The sequence below is a fragment of the Aquarana catesbeiana genome, linkage group LG07 (genome assembly GCF_042186555.1).
Source record: "Aquarana catesbeiana isolate 2022-GZ linkage group LG07, ASM4218655v1, whole genome shotgun sequence".
In the NCBI taxonomy this organism is placed as follows: Eukaryota; Metazoa; Chordata; class Amphibia; order Anura; family Ranidae; genus Aquarana; species Aquarana catesbeiana.
The window spans coordinates 72,249,818-72,262,004 of NC_133330.1; the positions used below are offsets into that span (position 1 = coordinate 72,249,818).

The 12,187-nt window shown below is 40.9% G+C and overlaps 1 protein-coding gene across 1 annotated transcript in view; it reads left to right on the forward strand.

Annotated features, from left to right (window-relative positions):
- WNK2 (WNK lysine deficient protein kinase 2) overlaps positions 1–12,187 on the forward strand; it is a 356,194-nt gene that overhangs the window by 286,106 nt on the left and 57,901 nt on the right. Inside the window, 2 exon segments of the mRNA XM_073592324.1 lie at positions 5,301–6,283; positions 10,972–11,549. Of these exon segments, the coding sequence (XP_073448425.1) occupies positions 5,301–6,283; positions 10,972–11,549 (1,561 nt within the window).

The following is a 12,187-nucleotide window of genomic DNA, read 5'->3' on the forward strand; positions in this document are numbered from 1 at the left end:
AAAGCCATTGTTGAAAGAAAGCCATAAGATGTCCTGTTTGCATGTGGGGGACACAGCAAAAATGTGGAAGAAGGTGCTGTGGTCAGATGAAACCAAAATTGAACCTTTTGGCCTAAAAGCAAAACGCTATGTGTGGTGGAAAACTAGTATCACACATCACCGTGGACACACCATGAAACATGGTGGTGGCAGCATCATGTTGTGGTGATGCTTTTCTTCAGCAGGGACAGGGAAGCTGGTCAGAGTTGATGGGAAGATGGATGGAGCCAAATACAGGGCAATCTTAGAAGAGAGGAAGAAGGATTGGAACTCCACTGAGGAAAAGGCCCTGGCTGGGTGTTGGCCACAGGTATTATTTGTCTGTGCATCTGGTAAGCACATCTTTTATGGTGGTGGGTTTGCAAGAAACATCACTCATTTTGGAATTGCTCACCAGTCGATATCTTTACTAAAGCGAAAAAGGCAGTTTCACTGGATATTCGGCCGATATTGGAACTTTTGCTTATTATCACCTATACCATAATAGTTCACTGGTTTATTTTGGGACTTTTATATTTTCCTAAATTACTTATCACTATTATTTACGTTTTAGGTTTATACTACAATCATTTTTGTTTTTATTTGTTTTTGTGTGTATCTCACATTGTGTTGCAGCTTTTCTTTCAAAGTTTTTTTTCTTCCAGCGCAGTTTTTTCACTTACTATAATCTTAGAAGAAAACCTGTGAGTCTGCAAAAGACTTGAGACTGGGGCAGAGGTTCACCTTTCAGCAGGACAACGACCCTAAACATACAGCCAGAGCTACAATGGAATGGTTTAGATTAAAGCATATTAATGTGTTAGAATGGCCCAGTCAAAGTCCAGACCTAAATCCAATTGAAAATCAGTGGCAAAACTTGAAAATTGCTGTTCACAGATGCTCTTCATCCAATCTGACAGAGCTTGAGCTATTTTGCAAAGAAGAATGCACAAAAATTTCACTCTCCTAGATGTGCAAAGCTGGTAGAGACATCCCCAAAAAGACTTGCTGCTGTAATTGTAGCGAAAGGTGGTTCTACAAAGTAGTGACTCGGGGGCTGAATACAAATGCACGCCACACTTTTCACATATTTATTTGTAAAATATTTTGGAAAACCATTTATCATTTTCCTTCCACTTCACAATTATGTGCCATTTGTTGGTTTATCACATAAAATCCCAATAAAATACAGTTACATTTTAGGTTGTAACATGACAAAATGTGGAAAATTTCAAGGGGTGTGAATACTTTTTCAAGGCACTGTACCTAACAGGAAGCAGGTGTTGCATATTCTTTATCAACTACAGCTAATAATTAAATTTCCTAATCCTTCATTAACTGACACAGGGTCAGAAAGATTCTGATACAACTAGGGTATACTGCCATCTACAGGAAAATGTACAATGGCAAACAAAAGCTGCTATTCAGCCAGTATATTTCCCTTCCAACTCCCATCGTACAGGTTTTTCCTAGTGTCCTAGGTGAAAAGACGTCTTTTCACCTTTTAGAAAGCAAACCCATTTCACTCAGCATTAATTCCTTTTTATCCAATCCTTTTTGTTTTTTTCCTTTCACCATAACCAGAACATTGTATTTTTATCCTTCTGACATGCTCCATTACATCCCAAGGAGATATCCTCCATTGTTTGGATGTGGCACAAGTTTGTGTGAGTTTCACTCATCCACATCTTACTTCAGGCTTAATTAATACCTCTTTGTCATTCCTGAGGGTCCCCATAGGGGACAGCCCTCTCATTCCACAATTTCTGGATGGCTTATGCCGCTCATTATTCAAGTCCATAGGCTTAAAGATAAGGTTCCACCTTTTCCTGTTAAGGTGTACTCCACTAGATATGTAAGTGCCTTATAGGCTTTTCAGCCTCAGGCATCTGTGTCCCAGATTTACAAGGCTGCCACCTGGTCTTCTGTTTGCGTGTGTGGGCTAGGTGTAGAGTGGTGTGGCGGGCAGTGAGCACACAGTCCAAATTTGGCAAATACATTATATTGTAGAAAAGTTCAACAAGTACATACAGGGCCAGCATCTACAAATGCATCTGAAGCCACTTACAAACTATAGTAGTGGTGGAACACATGGTCTGAAGACATGAAGATTCCAACAGCATCTGCCACAAGGAGTGGAATGTGGCCTGGCCGGTCCACACCCAAAGGGGGAAGCTTCCTGGTAGAGGTAAATGTGGTCCCTGAACTCTCCCTACTCCCCAAACTTTTCCCTATATTCAAATACTGTCCCTGACAGACGGGGAACCTGTTCCTATGCTAGCCACTTGAATAAAACGCGCCAAGCCCGGAAGCTGGAGTCTTAACTAGATTCTGCCTGACCCAAGATGGCCGCAAGAGTCACATGTGGCACAATCATCCATCATCCTGCCCTGCTGTGACTGAGGAAATCATAGAGCAACAAAGTTCCTCTCAACTTCATCCCCTATCTGCATTGCCACTGTGGTTGAGTGGCACCTGCAGTAGAGCATACAGACTGCACCTGCCTACACACGTTCTCTAAGTTTTGCCAAGTTGGTTTAAGGTTCTCCAAGCAGCTTTTGAACTGCAGTTTACCCCCAGTTTCTTTCTGTTTTGTGGGCTTCGTACTGTTTTGTTGTTGCCCTCTGCTCCGTTAGACTGCATCGGGATGTCCCAGTTGTCTCATATTCCTTCTGATCATGTGTCCCTTGATAAATCATTACGAACAATACATGGGGTTAAAATTATAAGGAAGAGTGTGAATGGTCCCAAAATAGCGCCAAACGTGTCCGATCTGTCCGCCATAATGTTGCAGTAATGATAAAAATCGCTGATCGCCGCCATTACTAGTTAAAAAAAAAAATTATTAATAAAAATGCCATAAACGTATCCCCTATTTTGTAGACGCTATAATTTATTGCGTTTTTTTTTTTTTTTTTTACCAAAAATATGTAGAAGAATACGTATTGGCCTAAACTGAGGGAAAAAAGTGCTTTGGTTTTTTTTATATATTTTTTGGGAATATTTATAGCAAAAAGTAAAAAATATTGCTTTTTTCAAAATTGGTGCTTTTTTTTGTTTATAGCGCAAAAAATAAAAACCGCAGAGGTGATCAAATACCACCAAGAGAAACCCATTTGTGGGAAAAAAAGACATAAATTTAGTTTGTGTACAATGTCGCATGACCGTGCAATTGCCATTTAAAGCGACACAGTGCCGTATCGCAAAAAATGGCCTGGTCAGGAAGAGGGTAAATCCTTCCGGGGCTAACGTGGTTAACTTCAAGTGGAACAACTTTTTAGTTGGGAGGTTCCATTATAGCACTTTGGATTTTATTATTTTTTAGATTGTTACACTTAATTTTATATGTTTTAGTTACTATTACTTTCCTGCGCTGCTCTGCATGTGCGGGAAAGTGGGGAAGCGATCTACTCAACAACTGCCTGCGGTTCATGAGTAGAATGTGGCAGATTGGACTTCTCATAGAACCCCAGTTGAAAAGCCTTGATTTAGACTATTACACAAGCCCAGTTGTGACTTGTTCTCTTAAGCATGACAACACATGCACTGAGCTGGTTCTTGTGACAAATGTGTGATGTAGACGGACTCCGGAGTGCAATTACATTTTATGTAACCTTGCCCCAGATAATGGAAGGCCTTGTTAGACCATCCGCCTCTGTACTCATGCTTGCTGTAATATTCTTATTAACAGTCATTTTAAGTATTTTATTCAGGTCACATTTTGGCCAATGCATGAATTAATATATTTTATCCCAAATTATATCAAATGTTCTCAAATTCTCATTTACATATTCTCCTGCTGTGAATAAAAACAGAAGTATTTTTCTGAACCTCCAGGGCACTTAGGCTGTGGCTTGGTATGTTACATCAATACATTGATTTTTTTTTTTTTGGTACCAGTTTTCAGAATGTCTCTAATTTTGTAAATAGGGTTACTTTAACTCCTTATTGAAGGGGTACAATTCACATAATTCAATTTATTTATCCTGTCAGGCTTCATAGACATTGTCTTGTGTGGGTGATCGCATCTCCATCCATGATTTCTACATTTTCTGACACCCAGATAATTGCTGCCTTTGATCCACAGCATTTATCGCTGAGCTCTGTGATGGCAGCATAGTGCATTGGCTTATGTAGCATTTTGGAACACTGTCAATGTCTGCTGACAGCTGTAATGACCATAGAGGCCATTGATGTCTGTAGGAAATCCTGTGCATCACAATGACAACAGTCACTGCAGTCAGAGTTTTTATGTATTTTTGGAAAGGCTTGTTTCCTAAAGGGAATCACAGGGACTAGTTTACCACTGCTGCCACTGACCTGTAACAGGTTTTATAAGGAATTCTAACACTTTCTGGTCCTCATTTACAGTATGCTTTCTGGTTTTGTAACTCAAAAGGACTTAATATTTGTTCTTAACGTTTATATGCACTTTGAAAGTATTGCAACTTACTGATTTTAGATGTGGTGGCTGCATTAGTTTTCTTTGTTCATATTTTGATGTTTTTTAACCTGGTAATCCTCAGTTTCTCTCCATCACTCAGCTATTGTGACCCTGGTGTTGACGGGGAGGAGCAAACAAGGATGCTGTGCAGGGGCCTTACATCCTCCTTATCAACAAATGAAGTCATTGGTTGTTAGGACGCCAGCAGCTAGAAGGTTGTGGCTTTGTGTAACTAAAAGGCAGGCTTGATCCACCAATTTTTAGGGGTTTTGCCAAAGCACTGCTGAAGAAACCTGAGGGCACCCTGGTTGAACAAGGCTGACTTGGGCTCGGTTCACATATATGCAAATCTGATTTGTTTTTAACCGCATTCGATTCACATAACATGTGAATCGTACCAGCTTTCAATGGAACCTGCTCACACATGTCCGGGGCGGCACAGTCAGTTTTTGAAAATCCTGTGTGATTTTGGGTCTGGTTAGGTGCGAATTCAGATAAAAAATTTGCCGCTGAACAAAACCGTTCAAACTGTAAACTGCAGCCGGACATGTGTAAACCCAGCCTTAGAAAACAATAAAGCTCAGAGGCAGGCAACAGCCAGGCAACTAGACATCTCATAAAGCACACGTGTGTGCAAATATAGCCGTTCCTGTATTTATCTCCTAGACTTAACAGGGAAGTGTTCCAAAATAGTAAAATCTAAAATCCTCAGGTTTAACGTGCTGCCATTCCGTTTTTCCATTTTTTTGTTTGCTAGGAGATATAAATCTGTATGGTCTTAGCTGTTCTATTCCTGGTAGTAAATGAGGTGGAATGATGAGGGTTTCATTTCTTACAGATGAAAAGGCCTGTGAAGATGGTCAACATAAATTTTCTACAGAACAGGACAAGTCCAACTCGACCGCAAGCCAGTCAATCTCAACAGATGTGGATGTAGAAATTCCTGCTTCCTTGACGCTATCCTCTATAACACAGTCATCCTCCACTATATTTTCTGATCTGCAAACTCAGACTGAAATGTCATTTTCAGCTCATCCAGAATTTCTTTCCTTCCGGCAAGGAGATTCTGCTACTCTTGGTGTATCTGCAGGTTTTCAGCAAGTTGTTGAATTGGAAGAAGCAGAATCCCATGTACTGTCTCTGAATGAGAAGCCAACAGCACACACTTTGGCACAAACCGAGCACAATAAGTGTGTGTCACCATCAGATCGAAGATACAATGCTATAGGTTCAAATGATCTGGTCCATCCTGCACAGGCAACTCATGATAATGGTAAACCACACCACCTTCCTCAGGAAAATGCTGTGAGTCTTCAGCCTGAACAGCAGGTGTTCTATGAATCGGAATGTAGTCCACCTGTTGTGGTAACGGCAGACACTGGTTCAGCTGTCAAGAGTAATCAAAGGAACGAGGCACTGTACATTCATGAAGTATCTGCAGCATCTCAACCTGTCTTACAAACTCAGGCTCAGCCTTTAGCTTTACCATTAGTAAATTCAACTGTACAACAAGCTAGCATCGAATCGGATGGAGAAGGTCCACCCAGAGTGGAATATACTGATGATACAATTAAGACTTTAGATGAAAAGCTCCGTAATCTGCTATATCAGGAATATGCTCCAGCTAATCAGTCTGCTGGGACACCAGAAAATTCTGTGACCATGGAAAATATAGCAGAGGTTATCAGTTCACAGCCACTGAATGCAGACATAACGTCTATGACAGGTTGTAACAGAACCATCTTGGATCCAATTGAGAGTGCTCCATCAGCAGAATCAGTCAGTGGTGACACCAGTGGCCATGAATCGCCAAGACATTGGGTAAGTTCTTTTTTTTTTTCTGCATGATACAGACATTTCTCTAAACCTTGATTCAACAAAATCTGTAATGTCGGTAAAATGTACAAAGCATGTAAATTGCTAGAACACATCAGGGTCTATTTAAAGGTGCATATAAATATAAGTAGACTTTCACCCAATCTGACCTTTACAGTTAGATCAGGGAACAATTTTTCATTTATAAATGTTCTATTTCTTCTTTCAGCAAGGTATGTAGAACAGTTCACCAAACAATAGCCATCACATATCACACTTTGGTCATACAAAGGTACATGGAGGAGATGCGGTAACAATAATGTATGCACAGAAATGTTATGCCACTACTTATGTCATAATAGAAAAATATAGAAATTAACATTTGTCCCTGCCAGATCCCTCCTTTAAAAAAATGGTTATAAGACTCTGCCATGCTTGAAAGGACATGTTTTGAATAGAGATATGGTAGATGACCCTAGACTAAAGTAAGAAGTAAAAGAAGGAAGCCAAGGGTGGCTAAGCAATGGCAAGGGTAGGGAAATACTATGAGAGGGCAAAAAAGGGGGGGGCACTGGAGAGGGGGGCTGGGTGGTAGGATAAAAAGCAAATAGGAGCCGTTCTAATGACAGTTTCCCAAACTATGCTGTTAGATAACATGTCAAATAACCATAGACCTGTTACTGAGATGGTTGTGGAATTACTTCAGACATGTATGAAGCGTAATCCCATGTGCACTGGAAATCATGCCAATGAAACCATGTTTTAATAAATTGCTCCTCAATACGTTTCATAGCCGCCGTCAGGCGCTCCATGTCATTGATTTTGTTTACCACTGCAAACCAATGGCCAGTAGTAGGGGGAGGGGGGAGTCAGTACTTCTCTACTTTTGTAGAATGCTGACCTTAGCCCAAGTAGGCAAGTGAACCATGAGGGGATATCTTATATCTGCCCTTTGTAGAGCAGAGTGATCTGTAACCTGGAAGTGCTCAAGGCGGTCCTCTAACAAGAAACTTGTAAGTTTATGCATCAGCTGTTGGACCCCCTCCCAGAAAGAGCCCATCTTGGACCATAACCAAAAAATTAGCAAAAGAGAGCTAGATGCCTGATAAAAGAGCATACATGCTCCGAATGTGAGCTCTACCACCCCCCCTGTCAATAACGGCTGACGCTCCTGATACACTGATCACATTCAGCCTCGGAAACCACCGGAGCGGCCAGGATTGCAGATCATTGCTGCCCAGCTGGATGCAGGGGACCCCCAAGGACAGAATTTAAATTGCAAACATGCCTTTATATCTCTGCTAAAATTATGAGTTGAACTTGAACTATTAAACTGTATGGTTTATCCTAATGCTGCACTCAGAGTGGCGCCGCTTTCTCTCCCTCTCTCTCATTGTATACAGAGTGCTCTTCTGCTCTAACAAGCTGGCTGCCTACACTGACCGGAACCATTAACACAGGTCTGGTCTCACTAGTACATGGACTTTGCCCTTCAGGGCATTTTCTAGACAGTCAAAACGTCTTTAAACAGGCGTTTTAAACTCCACGAGCTCCCTATCTAGCTCTCTATTTTTACCCTAATTATTACTGAGGCGAAACTGCAGGAAAGATCTGGTACAATTTTGTGTCTATATGTCCTCCATATCCACTGAGTGAGCTTGCTCAGCAAAGAGTCAATTATCTGGGTTAGGTTTTACAACAGAGTATTTCTGCTTTCCCCCGAGAATATCCTATGTCTGGTGGCAGGAACCATTACTTGGCAGCTGGGTCATCCATGTAATGCCAGCTCCCATCTAGCCTCCGTGGGCATAACAAAAGGAGTCACATTTCCAATCTGAAATGTTTTAGATTTCTCCAACAGTAGAGTGAAGAAGATAGAAACTACATTTTAAAGCTGAAACCTAGGCAGTTAAGAAAAATAAATTAAATTGTGTGCTTAAAAAAATAAGCTAGTAGAAATACCTGAATTTAACGTGAATTGAGCAGTTTTTTAAATTGTTCTATGGCAGCATCCAAACTGTGAGAGTGAGAGGCAGTACCTGGGTCCAATTAGTGGTCTTGCATTCATCAGAGCTCGACAAAAGGAGCGGGAAGATAAATGACCTTTATCAGTCTGATTTCTACTTAACTGTCCAATCTCAGATTGAGGAAAGGTGGGAGACCAAGCATTAGGATTTATTTTAAACCAAGAAAAGTCAGGTCACAATGCCAGCTGTGCTGTTTAAATCTGAGGACTATATGGACAGAAATACAAATCCTTTTGTAGGTAGGGCAGCTCCCATATATGTATTTCTACAGTGTATTTAGGTGTTTGTCTGGAGTTTAGCTACCTTGTGTTTAGGAGACTTTTATAATTTACCGTATATACTTGAGTATAAGCCGACCCATTATAAGCCGAGGCACCTAATTTTACCACAAAAAGCTGGGAAAACCATATTAGCTTGAGTATAAGCCTAGGGTAGGAAATGCAGCAGCTACTGTAAGTGGAAAAGGGGGTCAACAATGCCCATTTGCAGCCTCACTGTGCCCATTTGCAGCCTCACTGTGCCCATTTGCAGCCTCACTGTGCCCATTTGCACGCCTCACTGTGCCCATTTGCACGCCTCACTGCGCCCATTGCACGCCTCACTGCGCCCACTGCACGCCTCACTGCGCCCACTGCACGCCTCACTGCGCCCACTGCACGCCTCACTGTTGCCCGCCATCTGAGCATGACATGGGCTGATCAGGTATGCAGATGGATAACGACTTGTGTATAAGCTGAGGGGGGCATTTTCAGCACAAAAAAAATGTGCTGAAAAACTCGGCTTATACTCGCGTATATACGGTAGTAGGAAATTCAATTCTTTTAATATGGGCAGTGAGGGGGTAAGTGGTAAAAACAGACAGTTGAGCAGCAGTTTTAACCACCCAAAACCTACAAAATAGCTGAAGAGGGCTGTTCACATGCCACTGCTATGGTGCTTTGCGTTGCGGAAAATTTAACGTGGTATGTTGAGTTGACAGGCAGCACAGCTTGTCACTTGGCCATGAAAGTAAGTGTGGCAGTTGTGGCGCATTAGTCCCATTGTAAATTGCTGTTCGGATAAAAAAAAAAACGGGCATTCAGGAGGCAGTGGGATCACCTCCTTAATGCCTGACAGGGACTGCTTAGCTGCACTCTGAAAACTGATCCTCCGCGGATTGCTTTTCAGAGAACGGGCTAGTGTGAAATTAGCTTAAAATGGAGTTCCACCCACTTTTACAATCTTCAGCATCCCTCACTAAACTGTGCACTGTAAACAAATTGGATATATATTTTTTTTTTTTCTCAGCACTTACTGTATATCTGCTGTATTCATTTTTCACTTCCTCCTCCCTGGCCGCGGCCCATCGCATCATTTCCTGTTTGCAATGCCTTCTGGGAAGGGGAAGCAACTTCCTCTGACACTGCCGTTGCTATGGAAACTGACCTGAAACCTATTACACTGCTTGTGCTGCACTGAGCATGTGCGAGATCTGCAAGGATGAGATCCAGGAAGAAATACAGTCTGGCTTCAGATGCCTAGACTTAAGATGGCCACGGCCTGCTGTAAGTTTATAAAATAACAAATTACTGCTATAAACTAACAAAACAGACCTTAGTTTACAGACTAACTTTACTAGAATACATTGAGCTTGTGTATTATAGGGATATTTTTATTTAAAAAGTATAATTTCGGCCGGAACACCACTTTAACTTGTTGTAATTGATTTATGTTTCTATTACAGTATTTAAATTGAAAGGTCTTTTTTTTTTTCCAGGCTTGCCAGTCCCGGAATCCTAAAACTCATGTATTTACAGTCTTTAGGTGTTCTGTTGAGCAAGTGCCTCTTTTGCGTTAATAATATAGCTTTTGTCACAGAGGGCTGATACACTTTTATGTACCATCTAGTGCTGTACTCATAATTTCCCATAAGATGGAATGTTTTAAACTCCAAACAGATAAATGAACATTATAAAAATACATACAGTGTATGCAATGGAGGGAATTTACTAAAACTGATGTAAACAGAATCTGGAGCAACTGTGCTAAGTAACCAATCAGCTTCTATCTTCAGTTTATTCAGTTAAGCTTCGAAAATGAAAGGCAGAAGCTATATGGTTGCCATGCACCGCTGCGCCAGTTTCAGTAAATCCCCTCATATATTTTCCTGCCAAAGTATTTGCAAATACTGTGCAGAAATTCTTATCATCATTAGACAATGAATCAGCATCATCAGCTCTGTCCCAGTGACCAGAGAGGTGATTTAGGAAAAGCAAAACCCGTTATTAGCATGGTGTTCTTCCTGACTGTGCATTTAATCTGTGTATGTAGCGGTTTGTATAAAGCTCCACTTTAAACAATTTATAATAATTAAATACTTGTGTGTGTGTGTATGTATGTGTGTGTGTTTATATATTTATATATATATATATATATGTATGTGTGTGTGTGTGTGTATATATATATATATATATATATATATATATATATATATGTGTGTGTGTGTGTGTGTGTGTGTGTGTGTGTGTGTATATATATATATATATATATATATATATATATATATTTTTTAGTGTATGTGTGTGTGTGTAAGTAATCTGTGCCTGTATACATGTGTAAGTTGTGTTATCACTCAATACTGAAGGATTGTTCTGAATTTGGAGCATTGTGTTTTTATTTTCCTGATAGGTCCATACTGCTACTCCATCACAAAGACGCTATTCTGGAGATCAGAAGATGAAAGAGGAAAGTTCTTTAGAACGATCTTCTCCCAAAAAGAGACATCATCATGCTGAAAAGTCAAAAACAATTGGGAGGTTTTCTGTTATGAGTACAGAAGATGAGGTTACTGTCAAGTCTCTATGTTATCAGAGGTTTTCAGCTCCTCCAGATGTCTATCTAGACCAACTTCCCACCAATCTAGTCAAGACCTCTGTGCCTCGTGCACATACATCTTCCCCTATAAATTCTCTTTTCTGTGGACACGTGTCAAGTGATTCAGGGGATGAGATTTTTCAGCCAAAGGCCAAAGATTCTGCTCCGTCAACCCCAAGCAAAGGGGCTAATGACTTCATGAAGAAAGCTGCAGCTTTCCTGCATCGAAAGTCTAGTGTGCAGAGCCCAGATTCCCCAAGTGGACAAGGCATGAAAATCCCTTCAATAAATGTGACATCTTTTCATTCACAGTCTTCCTATGTGAGTAGTGACAATGACTCGGAGTTTGAAGATGCCGATATGAAGAAAGAATTACAGAATCTCAGAGAAAAGTATGTATATCTGGTTCTGTCCATCTAAAATGTAAGTTAGAAAACTGTTTTCCTAGTTAGAAAAGGCCCTAGCTCACGCATTATGGGGTCTGTTCTTAGGCTAATTTCACAAGGGCATTTTGCGACTGGCAACACTTCACCAGTGGCAGAGTCACGCAGATGAGCGAAATCTTCTCTCTGTGGAATTTCTCCTAACTGGCCCTAAATGTTGGCAAATTCCCCTACATGGGGAGATTGGGGTGAGGGAGGCACACCTTGCTGTGCCAGCTAGTGAGTGGGCAATACCATACAGATAAGCTGCCTTTTTGTGTTCCTGATGCTAGCATGCCATCTTCTGTGTGACATCAGCCTTAGACTGCGCTTTTTAAATAGGCTGAAAAGTGTTCAGTATGGAAACTAACATTTTTTTACAGCAACAGTGGAAAACATTTGGTTTCAGTCTTTTAACTCAAGGTGGTGAAATCATTTAAGTGTAAGAAGGCAGCTTACTGCAACAGCTATCCATATATTATGCAATTTTCTTTCCTTCAACCACATGTTGGTGGTGGGGGAATCTCTCACGTCGAGTTACTGTATTCTGACTGCGGGATGTTTTCCCGCTGTCAGACTACAATGATCACTGCTTGCGGCTATTGTCA